General features: G+C 37.6%; 2 protein-coding genes across 10 annotated transcripts in view; both read left to right on the top strand.

The window, feature by feature from the left end:
- LOC122831060 (protein MTSS 1-like) overlaps positions 1 to 2,759 on the top strand; it is a 45,329-nt gene extending 42,570 nt beyond the window's left edge. For all 8 annotated transcript variants that reach the window (XM_044116976.1, XM_044116975.1, XM_044116980.1 and 5 more), the window contains one exon: positions 221 to 2,759. In XM_044116976.1, the coding sequence (XP_043972911.1) occupies positions 221 to 675 (455 nt within the window). In that variant the 3' untranslated portion in view covers positions 676 to 2,759. The remainder of the gene's footprint in view (positions 1 to 220) is intronic.
- A 1,015-nt stretch (positions 2,760 to 3,774) lies between these two features.
- LOC122831321 (transmembrane protein 65-like) overlaps positions 3,775 to 22,566 on the top strand; it is a 26,230-nt gene continuing 7,438 nt past the window's right edge. The window contains exons 1-7 of one of the 2 annotated variants that reach the window (XM_044117415.1): positions 3,775 to 3,917; positions 4,013 to 4,115; positions 4,382 to 4,728; positions 16,242 to 16,286; positions 20,085 to 20,152; positions 20,765 to 20,819; positions 21,615 to 21,657. In XM_044117415.1, the coding sequence (XP_043973350.1) occupies positions 4,416 to 4,728; positions 16,242 to 16,286; positions 20,085 to 20,152; positions 20,765 to 20,819; positions 21,615 to 21,657 (524 nt within the window). In that variant the 5' untranslated portion in view covers positions 3,775 to 3,917; positions 4,013 to 4,115; positions 4,382 to 4,415. The remainder of the gene's footprint in view (positions 3,918 to 4,012; positions 4,116 to 4,381; positions 4,729 to 16,241; positions 16,287 to 20,084; positions 20,153 to 20,764; positions 20,820 to 21,614; positions 21,658 to 22,566) is intronic. The other variant, XM_044117416.1, reaches the window with a different exon arrangement.

Below are 22,566 nucleotides of genomic sequence, written 5' to 3'. Positions count from 1 at the left end.
AGGTCAGATGTGATGGGAGGATGAATGGAGCTAAATAGAGGGTGGTCCTTTTTTCATGTTTTATTGTAAAATCAATAAAATCCATTTTGTTGTCTATTGTGTATCTTGTAACAAAGGTTGCTTCACGTCAAATCACATTTTTTCTAGCAGCATTTATTATTTGCTTTGTGTCATCATTACTTGCCAAGGATTCATCCCACCTCTGTAATCCTCCCTGCAGGTCATGGTTCAGTTATCGTCACCCCAGGAGTTGCCACAATCCGCCGCACCCCCTCCTCTAAACCCTGCGCCCGTCGCTCCGGCTCTGTGGGCGGAGGCCCCATTCCCATTCGTACTCCGGTGGTGCCAGTGAAAATCCCTACAGTGCCTGATATGTCAGGAACGGTTAACGGGAGCAGGAGTTCAGAGGAGATCGGAGGAGGAGAGGAAAGCTCATATTCCTCAACGTTTGTAAGAGCAGATGAAGCTGGCACGATTCCTTTGACGTCCTGGAGCGGTCAGGCCTCCACTAACCCTCCGACCGTGCCCCTGCCCAACCAGCTGGTCCAGCCGTACCAGGGGACTGGAGAGGAGGCGGACGAACAAGATGAAGGAAACATGCTTGTGGCTATCCGCAAGGGGGTCAAGCTCAAAAGAACCCTCACCAATGACCGTTCAGCTCCACGGATCGCCTGACGCCATCATCCTACTGTCAGCCTGGTGTCACAAGTATCTTGAGCTTTTATGATGGAAATTTCCATCAAAAAATATCTGGGAGTTTGGTCAAAAGCTTTAAAAGAAAGAAAAGCTTTTTCTGTTAATAGGAGGCACCTCTCATATGAATTGTTCACTTGTGAAAACATGTCACCTCAAAGATATTTAACCTCGGCTTAGTGTAAATTTTTCCTTTTGGTTGATCCATCAGATCCATGGTTAAAGGCAGTTTGTATAACCAGGAGTAGAGCCCCCTTGTGGTTGTTTCTGTTTACTCTGAGTAGATTTATTCTTCATTGGCCATCAAACAGAAGCTCTAAACCAAAACACTTACTATTTCTGCTGGGTTGGATCCATTAACAGTGTGGAATATTAGGATGCGCTTCTGTAAATATTTTTCTGAAAAGAGCACAAATGACTTAGCTGACCTTTTCCTGTGGTAAAATAACCACTGTTCATGAAGAAAGATGGACACTGAGGCGTAAACACAGCTGATGTCAGAGCCCCTGATGGACCCGAATGGCCGACCCAGGAAGCCATGGCAAAGTAGAGGAACTGACTTTGTGTTACCACATGTCCGCGTTGCTGCAGGATACATTGTAAAGTTTAAAGAGGTTATATAAATAGAAATTTGATCTTTTCTTTTAATATCTGTGCTTGTTTTAACGTCTTTATAATTTGTAAATAATTTAGCACATCTCAATTGAGGATGAGTGTGATGGTTCAGAGAGGCAATTTTAGTTTCAAAACATCTAAAAAGATTGTAATTATCATCAGCCTCCCCTGCGTTAATATACATTTTTGGTTGAACTCTCCTGCAGGCCTTTGATTTCTCATATCTTTTGGCTCTGCAGTCTACATACTGAGATTTATAGGATATATAAACGTCAGGTTTATTAATTCACCCTCCACTATCATACTATAGTTACCATGTGCAAGAGTTTGAAAAATGAAAACAAGTGATATGAATTTTTAATGAGACAAACTATTTTTGATGTAAAGATTCTCAGTTAAAAGCTCTAAACATTTTTTTTCCCCACGTTTAACTTTTTTTGTTTCCTTGTACTCTGCTAACAAGGAAGTATTTCTGATTAACATTTCCATCTTTTGCAATAGTACAGATATTGTTTCAGTCAAAAGGAGGAAATCAGATCAAAATGTATAATTCATAAACTATATAAGTAGCATTCTAGTTACTTTTTTTTAATCAGGACTTTGATAAGATTTGGGGATATGAGATTAATCCTCGTATCGTAGCATTAGACTATAAGCTAAGGAGGCTAGTTAGTGGCACCATGTCTGTAATTCATTTGCGTTTCAGTTCAAGCACTGTGTACTACAAGATGTATGAAAGTGTAAATATTGTTTAGCGGTGGTCAGTCGAGGAACTCACACATTTTTAATTTATTTTCTTTTTCAGTGTTTTAATTCCATCTTGGTTCTCATCTTATTTCTATTTTTATACGTTCCAAACAATATCAGAGTAAGAAGGTTGCTTATCCGTTCCAGTGTGAGAAAGATATAAAACAGATGTGCAGACATTACAGATTAACAAGAGGCAAGCTGTTTAACTGAGTTCATTGGCAACAGTATTATAAGTTTTGTGTACAAAATAACTACATTTTCCTCTGAGTTGGTAAAAATGTGTGTATTGTTTTAGTTTTTGCTTGTACAGTTAATTTAGCATGACTGAAGAGATAGTGGACTAACAGAGAAATATTCATAAACTTGACAGCTGTTCCCTGAAGGCAATTTTTCTTTTATGACCTGGTCAATTTTGTCTGTCTAAATATCTCAAATATGCTATTAACCTGTAAATCCCATATTCAAATTCTTAGCATAAATATATATTTCCAAAAGCCAGTATATCCTATGAGTAAGAAGTTTATAGTTTGTGAAATTTTAAACATTACAGTTTAATCTGTAACATAGTTTTGTTTTTTGCCCATTTTCTCAGTGGAGAGTTGACCTCTCGCTGCCTGTCCCTGTATAGTTCAAGCTTTGATGCTGTTTATTTTTCAGGATAAAGCGACACCTTTAGAAATATAATAAAAATAATCAACTTACTTTGGCTCAGTTGTTTTGCATGTTAATGTTTTTTTGTTTGAGTGGGTATCACACACACACACACACACACACACATATATATATATATATGTATATATATATATATATATGTATATATATATATATATATATATATATATATATATATATATATATATATATATATATATATATATATATATATATATATATATATATATATATATATATATATATATATATATATATTAAAACCGAGAACCATTTTATATTTTTTAGACTCGAGAGAAGACTCGAGATGTAATTTAAAACTGATATATTAGAAGTTATAATTTGCACATTTTGCTAAATATGTGCAAATAAAAGCTGTATTTTCACAAATTTTATACATAAAATAAGAGTAACACTGAATGCAACCCGAAGAACTCAAAACACCACCGCCACACAAAGGAGAGGGATCAAACATGAAAAATAATCTTGTTATGCGACACTGCGGCCACCAGACGTCGCTCTTACAAAGAATTATTAGCTCTCAACCAACTTCTACAAGTTTTCATTTAAGGTCTGTAAGCACATTTACAATCAGCAGAATAGTGAATCACACTCAGGAGACTTTAATTTTTTTGTTTTTGTTAATTTTTTTAATGAATGAGCGCCTTCCTTCTGAAACATGATATATTTTTTTCCTTTGGGTGTGGCCTCAGGTCTGGTTAAACAATTGAAGTGCCCCATCTGAGTTACAGTATGGAAAGGAACGGGTGGAATGGGTGGACACACCCATTTCTGACACACTGATTTACACTTGTAATGTGCAATATTTTCATCTTGACTGAGCTGTGAATAGTTACATAAAAACTTTTGGCACTTATTTTCATTGACAATATGAACCATCCTAAAAATAGGGAAGCACATGACGCGTTTTTATTTCAAAGGTGACGTTAAATTACCTATACAACTTGCCCCGTTTACATAGATTTTACACATTCTTCAGCACAGCAGGCTTTACATTTCTGACCCAAGCAGTCCCCAAATGAGACCGTGATCAGAGGTGCGTACGTCTGACGGTGCCGTCAGTGTTACGCACGGAGGAAAGCGGCGCTGCCATTGGTCAGCATTTTCGAGGTCGCTGCCCGCCGCTGTGCCCTCCCATCCGCCTCACTCCATCCTGCCAGCCAGAGGTTAGTCCGAAGAAACCGAAAATGGGATTTCTTTTTCTGTTACACAAGTCGGTTTAATGTTTGCGGTTTCTGTGTCACTGTGTGGAAACTCTTAGAGCGAGTGAAGCGTATGAACCGGAGCGGTTGCCGTGTTTTTTGGGCTTCTCCTGCCGGAGGTTGGAGGACGGGACAGCGGAGCATCGGCTGAGGTGCGTCCCAGTAAGTATTGTTGCAGTTTGGTCTATGTAGCTTTTTGTTTAGGAAGAGGGTTGCAAACTAAAATACCGGTTCGTAAATAGTGTGTGGGGGGAAATGTCAGATTCACATTTGGTTTAGAATTGACACTCGGATAGAGAAGCTGTGTTTTTCTGCCACCATTGCGCGGACGTTAGTTTGTAGCATAAATAATGCAATCATGGGTAATGTCACGTGGTTGAGAAAAATACAATTTTACTCTAATAACCGTGGGCCCTGTTGTCCGTCAGGACTCCGGGTTATTTCTCTATCCTCATCCCTAAGATGCTTCCCTGCCTGCGGAGAGTCCTGCGGCCTGCCTTCTCCTTGACAGCCGGGAGAGGACTGTCCAGAGCCGGACACAGGAGCAGCGAACCATCCGCTGTAGTATCAGGCTCCCCGGGGAGGCTCGCCTCACAGCCTCCGCTCTCCGCGCTGGTGCAGCGATGCTACTTGGGCACACATCCCCTGAAGGAACCCGTGGAGCCCCTCAACTCACCCCGCGGAGCCAAGGACTTCATTTACAGCCTCCATCCGTCGGAACGCAGTTGTCTGCTGCGGGAGCTGCATAAGTTCGAGTCCATAGCCATTGCTCAAGGTAGGTAGGGTTTTACAGTGAAGCAGATGGTACAAGGTGTTACATTTCAACACCGTCAGTATGATAAAGTTCGCCCCTTAGGTTCAATCATTTGTGCTCTACCTGTGGACAGCTGTTAACAAATATTCGTGCAATTTCTGAAAATGTGATCCATGTTTTTGTTTGTGCGTGGATAAGTAAAAATAAATAAATAAATAAATAAAAGTAGTAACATTGATTCGGGTGAAATTTTCTATCTGCATCTCTTGGAGACAAAAATACTTGCTTGTAAAATATAATATTTTCAACATATTTAAAAAAATAATCCTATTATTATTATGATGCATGACGATGACTCAAGCTTTTCCTTTTCCTTAATCTGTCTATGACAGATGCACTTCTTTAAATGTTGTGTGTAAATGCATGAGCTCTTGCAATTGCCAGTCTAGCAGGGGTTGAAACTGTTAAGTCTGTTTGCATGGAGCTAGCTCTGGTTAGCTCTGTGATTCACTCTGTTTAATTTGAACTGAGATTAACTGCAGTGTTAAATCCTAGCAGGGAGAAATAAATTAGGTGTTTTATTAAAATGATTATTGTGATCTCTGAAATGATAATTGAGGTCTGAATGGCCTTCAGCTGTGGGCAGATTCTGGTCAAATTCCTAAAAATAAGAAATGGCTAGTCTTTAAATGCAGCTCTAAAGCTGACGTGTGGGTGAATTTTGACGGACCTATTTGATCATTTATTATCAATTTTGGACAGATTGCAGTCTGTTTGATGTATTCCATTCTGTTTACAGCAGGTATAAATGCACTAACCTCTCTTACACTCGTGCCTCTTTTTATAAATCTGCAGTTCTTAATATGTGGTAAGAGAGCTCGGAAGGCAATGCTTCTAGACCTTCTGATCTGTGCTGTGCAGGATAAATGATTAGTAGCTGGTACTGTCTTAAGACATGTGGGCGTCCTTCCCTTTTGTTTTGATTTGTGCCTTCATGATGCAGCATTTTTTAGTTTGTTTTGTTGGGAGTCTAGAGTACCTGTAAGTATTAATGTCAGGTTTAAAGTGGACTGGTGAAGTGGGCTCAAGCAACCCAGAGATATCTGCTGAAAAAATAAATAAATACATGGTTTTTTCGTCCAAAGCCATAGCCTCAAGGTAACTGACAGGAAATGTTAATAATTATTAAATTTTTAAGTTTATCGGGCATTTACTCTTTCTTGTAGTTACTGATATTTACAATTTTCTTGCAAAACCTCTTTTTTATTTAATCAGCAATTTAATCTGATGTTTAAGTTTCCATTACTTGATAAAGCTTTGCAAATTTTGGCATTTCACATATCTTCATTCAGGTCTCTGGGTCTATTGGGGCTACCATAAGTTCTTTTGCACAAAAATGTTGAGGCTCAAATGCTGTTGCTTGTAGGTAGCGTTTAGTAAATTGTACAATGTACTCAGTGTGGAGGCATTACTGGATCTCTGTGTAACGTAAGAATACAATTATGGGAGCATGAGAAATGCATCAGAACAGAGGATCTCCCACATGCAGAGAGAAAGTAGACAATCGATAAGGAGGGAAATGCAGCGGGAGAAACAGTTAAGAGATGATGAAGAGGCTTTACGGCTTCTGTGCTGACCCAAACTGTTCACACTCTTTCCCACTGGGGGTAAAACGCGGCGTCTGTGCTTTACCATACTTATTATTTATTAACAAGCTTTAGTTTCATACCAGTGATAGTGTGAGATATAAGAGAAACTTAATCTCGGATCAACTCCAGAAGTTAAGATTTCAAATATTTGCATTTGTTATGGTCTCAGTGATATCATAGAAGGACATAAGAAAAAATCAAATGGATTTTTCTTATGATGATAGAAATTCTGTTATGAATCCTGCTAAGAAGCTTTGTTTTATTCTATCGCAGAGTTTTGCAAAGTCTCAGTTTTTACAGACCAATCTTAAATCTCTCTTTAAATAATGTAATACAAATAATCCTACAGACAGGAATTTGAAAATTAATTGTTTTATATTTTATATCAATACATGTTTGTTTTTAAGCTATAATCTTGATTCCCAGAAAATTACAGCACTTGAACATTTTCAATTTGTCATATTGCAAACATAACCTAAAATGTATTTTATCAGAACGTTGTATGATAGGCCAACACAAAGTAGTGGACAACTCTGAGGTGGAAGGAGAAGGATTCGTGACTTTTTGTGCTAAGCTAAGATAAGGACACAGAAAACATGTGGAGGAATTTACTCTGATCACATGAAACCAAAATGAAACTTCAAGAGTTTTGTGACATCCATACTTTTGGAACTTTCCACAGGAACTAAACAGGGAGAATTAGAGGGTAGCTTGAAAGCAGGTTGTTTTTTTTACAAGCCTATGCAAATATGGAGTAAAGACCCAACTGTAGCAGACCAGTTTCAAAACTGGTCTGCAGACAGAGGAAGAGAAGACATGGAGAGCTTGTGTGTTTTTGGGAGACTAATCAGTGAACTGGATGGTTAAGAATTTGGAAACATCTGTGGATACAGTAGAAGATGATTAGCAACAAGGTGGTTGGGAACCCGAACAAGCTGGCGGGCACTTAAGGTGGCCTAAACAGGAAATCTCTTCAGTAGTCCCCAAGATGACGGGAAATACAGGATTCAGCTGTGAAATTTGAGATAAGAATGTGTGTCAGCCTTATCTGTGGTCTTGGCTGCAACCCTTTCTGACAAAACGGGTCTGAAGACCAGGAGTTATGGCATTGCCCTGCATTTTATTAATGCAATATTACATTTAAAAAATGTAATATTGTGTTTGGACCACATTGATTAATACAAAATGTCAGCCTAAATTTCCTATTACAGACCAAATCAAAAAACTAGAATAGTATTGAAAAGTTGTCTTATTTAGTTATCTTATTTCAGTAGATTAATTCACAAAGTGAAACATGTTATATAAAATAATTACACACAGTAATGTTTTCAAGCCTTTATTTCTGTATAACGTGAGCAACACCTCTATGAACCGGCCACAGAGTCTTGTATATGCTGTGCTTCCATGTTGTGGTTAGTCCCTTATAAACCATTTGATACTACACTTTTCCTTCCACTTAACCTTCTATTATTATATTTGGACACAACTCTTCATGAACAGTCACTGAGGTGGCAACATGCAGAGGACATTTCCTGTCCTCCTCTTTCACCTTTTAGCCCTGCCCTCTGGGAATTCGCTGACTTCCTCACCTTCATACTATGAAGAGGATTCTCTTACCTTCTACGTATACAGGCTACAGACAAGCTGAATCAGTGATTGCTGGGACTCGCTGTGGCTGCTGTACTGCCAGGAAGATAGATTATTTTTCTTGACAAACTTATCAGCATCCATCATCTTTTCATCCTGTGGCTGCAGGAGACTCGATGCCTAATCTTTATATTTTAGCTTAGATACCTGCACATAGCGCTGCAGGATTCATAACAGGATTTCTATCATCATAAGAAAAATCCATTTGATTTTTTTCTTATGTCCTTCAAAGATATCACTGAGACCATAACAAATTGACATTACTCAGTACATGACAGTGAACAGTGTGCTATGGGGGAGTCATGATGATGGTGGGCAAATTTGAGTGTGTTCTGTTCAAATCAGTAGTTATAAATTGAAGTGACATTTTACAATCAATTGTGCAGAAATTGGATCAGTCAGTTTTCCTCCAACACCTCTGACATGTGAGCTGGAGTTTTAAGGCTGAAAAGTAGATTTTTTCATGTGCAGTGAATGCATCATAACAAAGAACTCCCACCATTTTATGTCTTTAAATGCATCAACCAACAACATACACATGGATGCACTTTTTAGTTCTAGAAAAATCTCAAAGTTTTGGGACATATGCTTTATGGCATAAATGGGGACAATCTGGTAATTTCTACATTTTTTATTTTGAGACAAAAGCACCATCTCAATCAAACCATCTACAGGATTTCTTTCTATTTTATGTTTTACATTTCTTAAGAAATAAAATCGGGACTAGTAGATTTAACCTCAGAGAAATCCATCCATCCATCCATCCATTTTCTAATCACCCTTAGTCCCTAATGGGTTTGGGAGGGTTGCTGGTGTCTATCTCCAGCTACGTTCCGGGCGAGAGGCGGGGTTCACCCTGGACAGGTTGCAAGTCTGTCGTAGGGCCCTCCGAGAAATCCTAGTTGTAAAACCTGCATGCAGCTGTATTATTGAATTATTTAATTAGTTAAATAAACCTTCACTATTTTTCTTTATTTTAAATGTTTCATTTTAATATGGCTATGTTGGAAAGACTGAGTATTTTACTTTGCACTGAAATAAATTGTGGTATTTCATACGTTCCACTCCACGTAAATCTTCCCTGAACCCAGAGGCTTTTGAGGACTGTAGATTGGTTTATTGGGGAAAAGAAAGGCCGGGAAAAAGGCTATTCGTGTTAAAGGTCAAATATATATGGGTGGTGGCATTTAGACTGTCAGAGGCTTACACTTTGAATTATTTACCTATTGCAGACAAAATTTAACCCATTAGTTGCAGAAGATGCTGGTCCTCAGACTGTTTTGGTTGCAGGCCATCAATCAATTTATATAAACTTACTTGGTTTATTTTTATACTTTGGAGTGGGTACATATTTGTCCAATATCAAGACGGGTAAATGGGAACAAAAGTTGAGCTTTAAAAATATTTGTCAAAGAACAAATAGATGCAATCTTGGAGTAAAAAAAAAAACTCATTGAAATTTTGCATCAATATAACATTGAATTTCTTCTTAAACATCCTTCTAAATGCCCAAATATGAACATCAACCATGTTAAACCAACACAATACCTTTTAGTGTGTTTGAATCCTCAGAAGTGCTTAGTGTGTGAATAAGCACCAACAAGAACTAATCAAATAGTCTTGAGACTTGGATATTCATATCAAATGAGGAAGTGATGAATATTTTAGTTCAAAGAAATGAAGAAACCCTCCAGTCCAGTAATAGCTCAACTCTTCCCTGTCACTGATAACTGCTAGATAATGAAATTATTTTATCAGAAGTAGTTTTGATTTAATTGCATTGATGTTTTCTCAACACATTAAGATGTTTAGGCTCTAGATAAAGTAGGTATTTGATGTGCAGTGATACTCATTAAATTAAAATATGTGCTCAGATGAGGCTCATTTGTCAGAGTAAAAGTAACTTTTGAAAATAACATTTTAATGTGTTAAACATTCTTTTCACTAGTGACAGTGGAAATGTCAAAGAAACTAATTCTGCGTTTGTTTAGATTTTTATATTGTTTTTCTGTTATAAATTGCAGCTTCAGATGGATAAAAAGTTTTTGTTTTTTTTTTACATTTTGAGGTGAACAGGGAAGCAATGAGTTGTCATCTCCTTCCACAAGATAACCTACTTTTCTAAGAGTGTTTTCATGAGCCATACTGCCTCAGCTCACACTTTATCATAATAATTCACACAGACAGTTCTGCAGTATGAGAGTGTACGCTGACGTATAACTGACTGTGATCTGTAATCTGATGGGCAATCAGATTACCTCCCCATTAATGTGGAAGTGACTAACACTCCTACAGTCAAACAGGATGTTGTCATCCTGTTTGACTCCCAGAAAAACAAGATCGATTCCCTTAAATCACTCACCTACCAGGAAGTCAGTCCAGTTACTGTCCTGTGGATTTTGCTAGTTTAAACGTTTCTGTGATAAAAACCACTCCAAAACGTTTTAGATTTTATTACAGTGATGTAACACTTAGCAGTGTGTAGAATTATAAAGGAAGAATTTTATTTTCTAAAGCTCGTGCTCAGAGAACTTCTGTTGAAAACATCCCCAAGTTTCTTGTTTAATCACTCCATCAGAGTGTTGAGGATTTGCTGTGAACCCAGTAATATTTGGCTGTGCTTTGTGTCATAATTTGTCACTCTGGGTGTTCAAATACAGGCAAAGTTGCTGTATGGGATCCTCACCAGACTCTTGTTTTTTCCTTCTATGCAATTTATTACCAACTATTATCTTGTATGGTTCTTTAAGAAGTTTGACAGGTTCCCTCTGAACAAATGTGTTTTAAATTGGCATGGAAAATACCTAAAGAGAAATTGTGATAAAAAAAAAAAAGTGAAAGGTTAAAACATGTACACATAAAATCTTTAAATGTGGACTGATTAGACACACTAACTAAAGGTGACTTCTAGTGTCTTTTTCTAAGCAAATCTTGATAATGACCTAAGGACTAAAAACAAGATTTTCAGTGTATTGCCAACCTTAAGCAATCCTATAAGAAATGTCCACAGACCCCAGTGTTTATGTAGATGGAGGAATGAGTTACATGACAGGCTGAAGCTCAAGTATTGGTATTATTAGAACAGGAGCTGTTTGATATTCAAGGTGGCTTTTGTTTAAATGAACCTGTCCACTCAGTATTGAAGTCAGAAGGCGATGATGGGTCATCTTATTTTGTCCTTGTAGATGAGCTTGACCTCTGACAAAACACATTTAGTCCTAAGTAGGATTTCATTCATCGTTTCATAAAGTAAAGTTTTGACTTTTTGACACAGATGTTGGTGAGTAAATTCTAAAAATTTTACAATAAAAATAATCAGTGCTAAATTAATTTTATTTATTTTAGATTCAGATTCTTTAATTTGAACGTGCCGTACTTTAAAACCGGTACCAAATCAAGCTACAGTCAGTACATGAGAACTCTTTGCTGGAAGATAATATTTACTGGAAGCTCCTTAGTGCTACTATTACTGATCAAAGAGTAATATTGCTAATCACCGGCAATATCACTTGACAAAAGTAGAGAATTGAAAAATAGAGTAGATTAGAAATAACCTACACCTAAGTTACTTACAATAGCCTGAATTCAAGTGTACCAGCAGAAAATGGGCAGGAAAGATGAACCATGCAGTTTTCACAGAAGAGTTAACATATAAAACCAGAATTTAAAATGTACAGCATGAGAAAAAAAAATACTATGCAGGTCTTAAATACTGTACACTTAGATACCTTCTTCAGTCCAATCAGTTTTTAAAATATGTTTTTTGTTTTTTTATTTCATATCTGATAATGTGTTTACTATGAGTTAATGTTTTAATCTAACCTGCCAGGGACTGCTCTTAGCTCTTATGACTTCATCTGGTACATTTACATGAGGGGTTGAAATACTCATGTTTATTAATTGCAAAGTCCCTTTTAAATAGATAAAACCTTTGTTCATAGTGATGATATACACCGAATTTATACTTTGAAATTTGGCTACAGATAGACTGAAGACTGAAAATTTGGATCTGGGAAAGAAGGGTGTTTCAAATATTGAAACCACCTTTTATCCTTTATCTGATCATGACAGCAGCTACTGAGAACAGTATATGTGAAGCTCCTTGTCCACATGCCCATGTGAAGAATAAAACAAAAAATTGTGTGGGTTTGCTTAAGTTTTTGAGTGTCATTGTGTCAGAAAAGAATATGGAGACATATTTTGTAGAAGGAAAAATGCTTCAAGTACAATTGCTCTAGTCGAAGTTAAGTTTAAAACAGCACATGGTTGACGATTGCCAGCGTTTTGGTAACACTTGCCTCTCCTTTCCATTGCTTTAGTCTGCCATTTATCTGGCGGGTCATTAAAACTTGATGTCTGTTTGTCTTTGTTCTGTTTGAGGTGCCTAAAGTGGCACCAAAATAGTAAAGTTGTTTTTCTTAACTACAATTGAATGCTCAGTCAAGTCAAAGAAAAGTACATTTCAATATCTAGCTTGTCTGGACTCCACTTCTTCAGTTATTAACAATGGCTGCCAGTATTTGTCATTTTATGATAATTTTATGTGTATATCTCATCCCTTCTTATCAGACCTAATGAATCCAAACTCGATGCTGATCTCTTCCTCACATTTTAAATTTGCTAATGAATGTCCACAAGATCCTTTTTGTGTTTAATTTTCCCGTTCCTGTCTCCTTCATCACAGGGGGAATAACAGGGACTGGGCATTTGATGGATGGTTTTAACCTTCTATTGTTCCTTTTCTTTTGAACCCTGGCACACACACACACACACACACACACACACGCTAAATCGAACACTCGTCAATATAATTTCAGCCGGGCGACACAAATTTATACAGCATGCTTAAGGACTCACACAACACCATCTCAGATAATGGAACTCTCTTAAATGCCATATATTTCTGAAACAAAGAACAAAGGTGTCTCTTAAATTTACATTTGCAATATTGAATCACACAGAAACAAGAGATATTGTGCCAGTTTGAACAGCTTGTAATTAAAAATGCAATTTCAGCTTTTCTTGTTTCTGCCTCTGTGACACTAACACCTGAATTGGCAGAAAATCTCACCACCCATATTTTTCGTTTTTACCAAGGCGCAGGACGCTCAGTGTGAGCTGACACAGTTTCACTCATCACAGCTGAGCCTTGCTTTTGGTTCTTGGTTGCCTCAAATGTATCTCCATTTTCCAAAACTCTTTTCACACTTCACTTTCATGCTGTACCAGCACCAAGCAGCAATGAGCCATTTGTCAAGGCCGAAAAGTGTCAGCAAAGTGTGACTTTTTTTATTGTTTTTTTTTTTTTTCTTTTTTAACAAAAGAAGTACAGTTCAGTGTTGGTGGCTGAATCACACAGAGAGCAACAGAGCATCAGGTATCAGCAAAAGCATAAAACAAGAAGGTGAAACAAATAATCGGATGAAACAAACTGGTGACACAAACGTCAAAGCCAGCAGATCTGCACCTGTTTTTCATCTGTAAACGCTGTCATCAGTAGGCGTTGTAGATCCTGTAGTACTGCTGAAGTTAAGAGTAAAACCTGGTTGCCCTGCTCCTGGTTAGCAGCTCATCACAGCCCATTAAGTGTTTTCGCCACTCGGGTCAGCTGAATTTGAAGTCAGTCTGGACAAAAGCTCTTGGGGATACAAGCCCACAAGCAATCAATGCTCTGAGAACAGGAGGAGCTGTGGGGCCAATATACAGCAATATCAGCCAGATTAGAGTTGAAGAGTCTGACTGCTTGAGAATTTTTTTGGGAATTAACTCTGTGTCAACTACTTCACAAATTTTTGAGAGCTGTAAAAGTAAACCATATTTTTAAATTAAATTATCTAACATAATAATAGGTCCTAAACTAGCTGTTTGTTTTGAGTCTCTTCAGCTATATTTACATCTTCCTGTATACCTCATATAGATTTTACTTAAATGAGGCACCTTTTTTTTTTGCATAACCTGTGCATTTATTTGACTTCTAAAATTAAGTCATCAAAATGTTCATACTGAAACTGGAGGTTCCATAATTTGCCTCCTTATAGATTTATTTGCTACAGTAGTTCAGTGTATCAGATCATAAAACAAATTTTAAAGTCAAAAGATTATATTCTGAGTAAATGCAAAGCACAATTGTGTGTGTGTGTGTTTGTTTTTTTGTTTTTAAGAAAAAATGCTGTTTAATCCAACCTGGGCCTGTGGGAAACCTAATAGCCAATTGTTTAGGATTCTGATAATGTGGTAATATTGTGGAGGAAATTTTGTCCATTCTTCTTTGGAGGATTGTTTGGCCAAAGTCTAATAAATTGGAGGATTTTTTGAGTATGAACGTCCTGCTTATGGTCATACCACAAAATCTAAATCTGGTTTAAGTCCAGACCTTGGTTTTCCCACTCTAAAACCTTCATCTATTTATTTACTTATTGAAACATTAAGAGGAGAACTTGCTAGTCTGCTTGCGATTGTTGTCTTAAACTTGTCAGCTTAACATCACAAACTGATGATCCAGATTCTCCTTCATAATTTTCTGGTAAAGAGAAGAATTCAAGCTCCTTTTAATTATGGAAAATTGTCCTTTGCGATGTTCTGTAAAATGTTTCAACAGAATGAAAACCGTGTACTTTAAGACTAAATAACTTGGTATTTTGGGGCAGACATGTAATCTAATTTTTGCTGTATTTGACAGGGTGTATTTCTGTATCAGGGAGAAAAGTTATGAAGCTGAAACAGCAGCTATGTTGTTGATGGGTTAGGTGCACCATAGGAAGGTTTTATTTAATACTTCAACAGTTGCTAAACGAGAAATAAAGGCTTGGCTATGGTTTCTGGTACAAAACAATACTGGCTCTGTGGAAATTACTTACATCAGTGTCAATTTGTTTTTCTTCTGTTGTGGAATAATTGATGCTTATTAAGCTGCAAGGGTTTTCCACAACCTGCGACTGGAGATAATAGTTGATTAGCTGAAAGAACGCTCCAGAGGGAATTTTGAAATGAGCAATACTTCATTTTGCGCGAGCTGTCGAAGCTGGAGGCAACAGCAGATGTGAGCAAAGATGATGAACTTTGTTGGTACATTCGAAATGAGCCTTCAGTTCTCTGTCTTTGCTAGAGCAACATGAGAGCGTTGTAATTTGAGTCGGGAGAGAAGTGAACAGGAATGAGGAGAGGAGGCGGAGAAGATGGAGCAGGAAAGGTAGATGTGAACAGGAAGGCTGGCTGAAGGGACTGATGGGAAACTGGAGGCTCCGGTGGCCAAACTCCCATTGGTGTTTTCTGTAATTGGTCACCTGGCTGTTGCAGTTCACTACTTCCAGTCGATACTCAGAGGTAATAGTCTCCCTCCTATATGCTCTCATTCCTATATCAGTGCAGACAGCATCTGGAGACTGCGAGTGCGTCTGTGAATTCACACACTCGGTTGTAGTGACAGAGGTTGAGGAATACTCTGCTGGGAGTTCATTTGGCTTCATTCCCTTAAATAACCTCTCCCTCTATCTGACCTTACCTACAGAGGTAAAATAAAACAGGAGAATGATGCTGCAGACTTCATTATGTGAACTTGCATATCGTCTGACCTCACGGCAAGGAATCCAATTTAAAGCAACCTGCAAAGGAAATGATCCTGCCGTGTGTGATCAGCCTTAAACTCATGTAATTGTCTTTGGTTTTATAGCTCATCGTGTGTTCCTTCAAAGTCTGCAGGATAAACCTGGATCTTATCCTAGAGTCTCTCATCCCATATACAGGTCACAAGACATTATTGTCATCCTGTCTTCAGCTTTATTGCCACAGCACATAAAAAATTTAAATGTAATTAGACTCTCAGCTTAGTTTTATTTTTCATTTAAGTTAGGCCAGAGAACCATGTAAAATAAATTGCTTTTACACCTTCTGTGTTCTTATCTTTTATCTGTGTCCGTTTGTCACCACTCTCCTTCACAAACACTTGTCATATCTGATAGCAGGTTCTGTCTCCAAGGCCTTGTGGGCAACAGAAATATCAATGATATTGCCTTTGTCCTCACATCCATGTTTGTCTTGGGTGAAGTGACAGTGATGGAAAGCTGTTTCCCGATTTCCTCCGACTGCTTTCCATCTCCTCTGGCATCTTGTTAAATGTTATCCCCACCGTCTCTTTGCGTCCTTATTGATCAATTTTATCATTCGAACTTTAAACATATCATTCATGCTTGGACGTTCCAAGATACTTTTGTAACATTTTTTTCATTCATCTTTTTTCAGGGCAACTGGAAATCGCACCACCTACTTCAGCCCAGTTGAGATATAGTAAGTCTATTCCTCTCTTTCCTCTGGAAGATCCTGCAGAATGTGGTGATTTATGAATTTGTTTACATAATGAGCTCCTCTAAGTAAGCCCTCCACTGCCTCTTTGTTAAATTGTGAATTAACTGTGATTAACTGATTTTTTTCAAAGTCTCTATGAGCATAAAGTTAGCAACAATATGTAAAAAAAAAAAAAAAAAAAAAAAAGCAACAAATTATACCTTGATCTGAATAAATTTAGGAAAAGATGAGACGCAACGTCATTTCTGAAGCCTTGAAACTCCAGCAAACCAGAGTGAGAGTCATTTTTCACAAACAGATAAGACATAAAACAGTGGTAAACCTTCCCAGGAGTAGCTGGCCGACTAAAATTATCCCAAGAGGATATTGATGACTCATCAGAAAGATCACAAAGTAACCCAGCATAGCTTCTAAAGCTCCGCAGACATCAGTCTCATCAAGTAAGGCCAGTGTTCATAATTCATCTGTAAGAAAGAGACTGGCAGAAATTGGAATCCATGGGAGAGTTGCTGACCAAGTGTAAATCAAAGGGCCATCTTACATTTGTCAGAAAACATCTTGGTGATCACTTATCTCTGAGATAAGACAGATGAATAAGAATAAGACAATTGAAGGGCTGTTTGAGATTAGTCAAATGTTTTTTTTTTCAACAATGACTGGGTGCTTTTATCTGAATTTGTGGGCTCATTGTTAAAGGATCCATGCGCTATGACTGAGATTAAGCTTTCTGAAACTAGCCAGCAAGCTTCTTTCCAAGGTGCCCTGGCAGTCCTGCTATTCCATTATGCTCTAAAGATTAAAGGTTCCCTGTTTCAAGATTTGCGACAGACTGGCGACCTGTCCAGGGTGAACCCCGCCTCTCGCCCGGAACGTAGCTGAAGATAGGCACCAGCAACCCTCCCGACCCCATTAGGGACAAAGGGTGTATAGAAAATGGATGGATGGATGGATGTTTCAAGATTCAGCAAACTGAGCCCACTCCATGTTTTTTTGCATCTATGTCTTGTGAGATTATCTACAGTCCAATCAACGTTAAACTTTTTAAAAGTCTGGGAAGCCGTGCTCACTGACAAATCAAGCATGAAATGGTTTGTAAATGCTCTTGTAGCCTTTACATTTAACATGGATATGATTAAGGAGCACATAACGATACCAAAACACCCTGCAGTATGTTTGTTCCCTTTAAATTGGTTGATAAAAAGCTTGGAAATCCCTCTAATACTAATTAGTGTCCCAATCTTTAGGATTTAAGAGTTTTTTTGTTTTGTAATTTTGATCCATTTTATTTAAGGTTTGTTTTAAGTGATATTCCTAGGTGTATATCTACATATCATGCTTGTGTTCTGTTTTTCTATGTTCCCTGATTCACTCAATATTTTCCCTCTGAGCCTGGCTTTCACACATTACCACACCTGTTCCTCATCTGTTCATTTAGCCATTATGCTACATTCAGTAATCAGACTCCCTAGTATATATTCAGGTGGTTCAGTTATCCCACGTCCCATGGTTGTCCACGTCCCAATGTTTCTGATTTGTTCTGTTGAATAAATCCATCTTTCCTCACCACACTTGTCTCAGATCTGCAATGGCTCTTCAATTAAACTGAAACCCAACATACAGAGAAAGACTTCTATTAGAGCATCTCAATAATGCTGAATCAATCTCTTAAGAAGATAATGTATAATTAGAAAAATGTTTATGTAATTTTCTATTTTTATCCTCACACATCACAATATTATCACATTCTGAATACATGCAGGTTTGCACAGCTCATTGTTTTTACCTAAGTCACTTTAAGAAAAATGAACCATTGTTTCAATAAGCTGCAGGGGCAAAAACTAATTTTTCATGTCTTAGTATATTTCCTCTGTGTGATAAATATTTCTTCATGCCTGGAGTTGTGCTTTGCCAAAATAACCCTTTTCCCCGCTGAGGCACTTTGCTGAGGAGCTCAGTGAAACTCTTAAGGACTGATTCGACCTGCTGTCTTAACACATTAGCATCAAGCACAGCTGCCATCATAATTCACCGCAGCAGGCTTTTTGTGTGTTTGATTCTTTCATCAGTTTGTTCACTTTAGGGAGTTCTTTGTGAGCTCTTTGTTTTTGTAACAGCAGCAACAGATTTAGATTGCACTTGGACCGCCAAGTCTAACCTTGGGACCTGCGTCCTGCAGCTTTTAGATCCATTCCTTCAACACACCTGAATCAGATGAATGTCTCGTGATCAGGCATTTGCAGCGCTGAATGTTGATGTGGAAACTCAGGATTAAGACTCTCCAGGACTTGACTTGGGTGCAATAAATAGACCCAAAATGTTGGAATATCAATATGATGACATACTTAAGCTTTTATTATATTAGCTTCAGAAATAAGAGTCAGTCTGTCAAATAATGATGAAATTATGTTCATGGATATTGCATAATATGAACTTTTAGATCTCCTACAATCTCGTATTTAATGACTGGATTTCTCCTCTGTCAGAAAGAATTTGGTGAGAGAGATCAAATATCGAGTTTCCAGTGATTGCTCCTCTACCAGATACTGCTAATATGGATAATCAGGAAAAAAGTAAGGTGGACAGAATGAATCCGTTGAGGAAAGTTCAGCCTGATGGTCGTATTCAACTAAAGGTCACAAGCTGCCTGAAATCAATTCACATCAGTCATAAAAAGGAAAAATGTTTCCAAAAATCCATCATCACAATAAACAAGCAGATATGTTAAAGTACCAGAAAATGTTGACCTTTAAGTCATAAAATCCTCATGGATAGTGTGTCATCCGTGCACCGCCAAGCTGTACAGATGATGGGGATTACTGGTGTTATTGTTTCAGCACTCGGATTTCATAGGGAGAGGTACCTTAACTACAGTCGCTTAAACTTGAATCATAACTCAAAGTGGGTTGTGACCTCTTCAAATCTCATTTCACAGTGCCTTCAGAACATGAATTTGTCTGCATTATTGATGGATTGTGCTCTTACAAAAACATATTTTTGCCCTGCTGACAATGAAGCTGCATCATCAAACATACTGTTTGGTTTTTCTTCTGAAAAACAAATTCAGGTCCAGTTTAAAAATACTTATTTCCCTGTAGATAAGTTGAACTAACAGTTTGTGGAATGTTTGGTCAGGTTTTGTCAGACCAAAACCAGGTTTACTGTCACAGTTTAAGGCTGCTCTGTATTTTCCCAGGCGGCAGTGAATGCATCCTTCCTCCCACCTCATCCTGTTAATTACTTGCACCTGTGCCTGACTCTTCTTGGCTCCCCAGTACTCCCTCTTCCCAGATCCGCTGCTGCCTTCTACTCTCACCTCCCCTTATTCTCAGTAACACATACTGTATAAAGATTGACCAATCCTTAATACCTTGGACTTTTATCATTATTCCAATAAAAATCACAAAATATTAATGTGTGATGTCCATGTTGTTTGTCCCTGATCTCAACCTACTTTAATTTTGTGCCCAACCAACCTAAATGATTTTCCTTCAGCTGAATATGATTTGCTGGAGTCCCATAACCACATTTCTTTACAATAGAGAGAGAAAAAATGCTAGAAAACAGTCAGTCATCAATTGTATGAAATGTCTCCAGATGTGTACGAATTAGAAGATATGTACGACGCAACGTGGTTGATGACAGGCAGTTCTTGTTTTGTACCCAAAGTCACTACGACTTGACCAAGACTGCTAAAGCATAATACAGGAAAAGACTGAAATGACCAAATGTGTCTCTTCCTGCCAGGTTTTGTCTGCTAATAGTTTTTTGCTTGCTTCCCAGTCCTGCTGCATAATGCCATCCCCTTTGTAGGATTTGGATTCTTGGACAACTGCATCATGATTGTTGCTGTAAGTGTCGGCTTTCTAAAATAGTCCCAAGGCGTATTTATGTTTAAATGAACAATGTGTTTACTAAGCATGAATGCATGGAGTTTACAGATTCACTAGCGTTAGGTAAGTACATTTCTGTTGAGCAAACATATTCCTGCTGAGTGAGCAGAAAAAGAGCTTTAGTTGGTTTTTGAATTTCTCTCTGGGGGTGTGTTTGATCATCACAAGGGATGGTGGTACAGAAAGTTATTTTCTTCTTATTTCTTATTCTAAATGTGGCTCATAAAAATATAAATGGAAGGCATAATAATAAAAATGCATATTTTGTGTATTTCCCACTTTTTGAGAATAAGTAAACCTAAAGTTGGACTGCACTTGGATCCTCCTGAGCTTTTTACTTCAGTTCATACTAAAGGAAATGAATGTTGACTGAAGGTCCTATTTTCTTTTTGGACATTAAGCTAGTTACTGAGACTGAAACTTCTCATCCTATTCTAAAACAATATTCAAAAAAGCTATTTAAAGTTTAAGGTTGTGTCTGAGATATGCTGTACAAATCTGAAAGCTTATGGCTTACCATACAAAGAAAAGAAATAATTCCTCCAGTCACCCGTGTTATTGTTTTCTCAGGGCACACAGATTGAGTTATCCATCGGCGTGGTTCTTGGCATTTCAACTATGGCAGGTAAAAAATTTGCTTAATCTTTTTTTTAATGTTCTTTTCATCCTAATTTAAACTTTTTTCAAAATTGATCAGACTTTGTATATTTAGAAGAAGTAAGCCCCCTTCAGAAAGATCTGTTCTGGGAACCAGATGATTTCTCAGATACATCTCTAGTGATATTCTGTCTACAGCATTGTGCCTTCGCTCAAAGACGTGATCCAAGTATCTAAGATCTCTTTGTGGAGTTGATGTTTGAAGTTGCTGCTACAGCAGCAATTGATCCACTGATCTTTTGTCTTTCCCGCTGAGGGTTTCTGTGTTTCTGTTGTTCCAAGTTTGTTAATCCTCGACATTCAGGTTCATAAGCAGCTGAGGCGACAACAAGCAAAGGAACAAACTTTATTTCTCACTTCCACAGTAATGTTAAAGCTACAGAAGAAATATGTTCACTTTCACATCCTCTAAATAGAGGTTGTTGATTTCTTTCTGCACTAGTGGAGAGAAAATTTGATGTTTAGAAACAATTCAATTCATGTTTGAGTCTGTTTCATAAATTATTTTATTATTTTGCTAAAATTATTCCTAAAGTTTAGACCATATGAATGTTTTATCATACATGTTTTGTGAAAATGAAATGGATTATATTTTGTTTTCTCCAGAGAATCAATAGTAATTGTTTATCTTGAACTTTACACCCACAACCTCAGTTTCATTAGCATGTTTTGATGACATTGCCAGGAGAATCGCTGCACCTTTTACCTGCCATCAGCGTATAGCTATTCTGTAATCACTCTTCTCTCCTCGCATTTTTTGCAGCTGCTGCTCTTGGCAACCTGGTATCTGATCTGGCAGGACTGGGGTAAGAGTTGTACATATGCACGCACGACACAGATGAGAGTATACTGAACAAAGCTTCATTACATGTTAAGTGCATCAGGTGGTATAAACGGCATCATTAATCAGGGCTAGCGTAAAACATTTATGCTTTGTTTGAAGATTATGTCACAAATATGGATACCTTTTTTTAAACAGATTTAAGTGTCTAATGAAAAGAAAATATATTTATAATGCTTCACAAGAAGAAATATGCGAAACAATTAAAAAGTATTTACTGTATACTCAGAAAAGGTAATTTGTGAATAGGAGCGTCAAAAAAAGAATGATACGGATACATAATTTCAGAAGGACTCTTAAGACAGACTCGTGTTGCTCTCTGTCAAAGAAGCTCGTTTTTTGCATTTTGTTATGCCAAGTGAGCTTGCTAATATTTTTAGCACCTTCTAGAGGCCACATTATATTATCTCCTCGTGTTTATTTATTATTATTTAAAATATACAACAATTGAAGGCAATGTGAGGATGTAGTTCATGCTGTTGCATTTTATACCTGTCAGCTTGATATATTAGTCGACTTGTCTGAGACTCTCAGTGGACAGGCACGCTGCCATTCAATCATATGACAGACAGAGTTCAGGTGGTCAGTTTGTCAAGGTGAGACTTGATGGGACCTGCCTGAGTTCATTTTTCTGTTCCAGTTTTGATGGATTCGTGTCAGTGTGTGTGAAGGCTTTTAATCAGTTTCTCAGTGGACTGCTTTAAACACTTCAATTCATTTGCATAGCAGGCATGAATGAATGCTTTTGTTTCAATAAGAGCAGGTTTCAAGTGTGGGCTTCTGACTAACAGAAGATCTTCACTTTAGCTCCTGTGAGTCACTGGTCCTTTAATGGCAGCTCAGAAAGGGGCTAAATGAAGCCACTGAACCAAGA

This window comes from Gambusia affinis, linkage group LG05 (genome assembly GCF_019740435.1).
Source record: "Gambusia affinis linkage group LG05, SWU_Gaff_1.0, whole genome shotgun sequence".
Classification (NCBI taxonomy): Eukaryota; Metazoa; Chordata; class Actinopteri; order Cyprinodontiformes; family Poeciliidae; genus Gambusia; species Gambusia affinis.
Note: the sequence above shows the minus strand (reverse complement) of the source record. Positions and strands in the feature narration are given on the sequence as shown.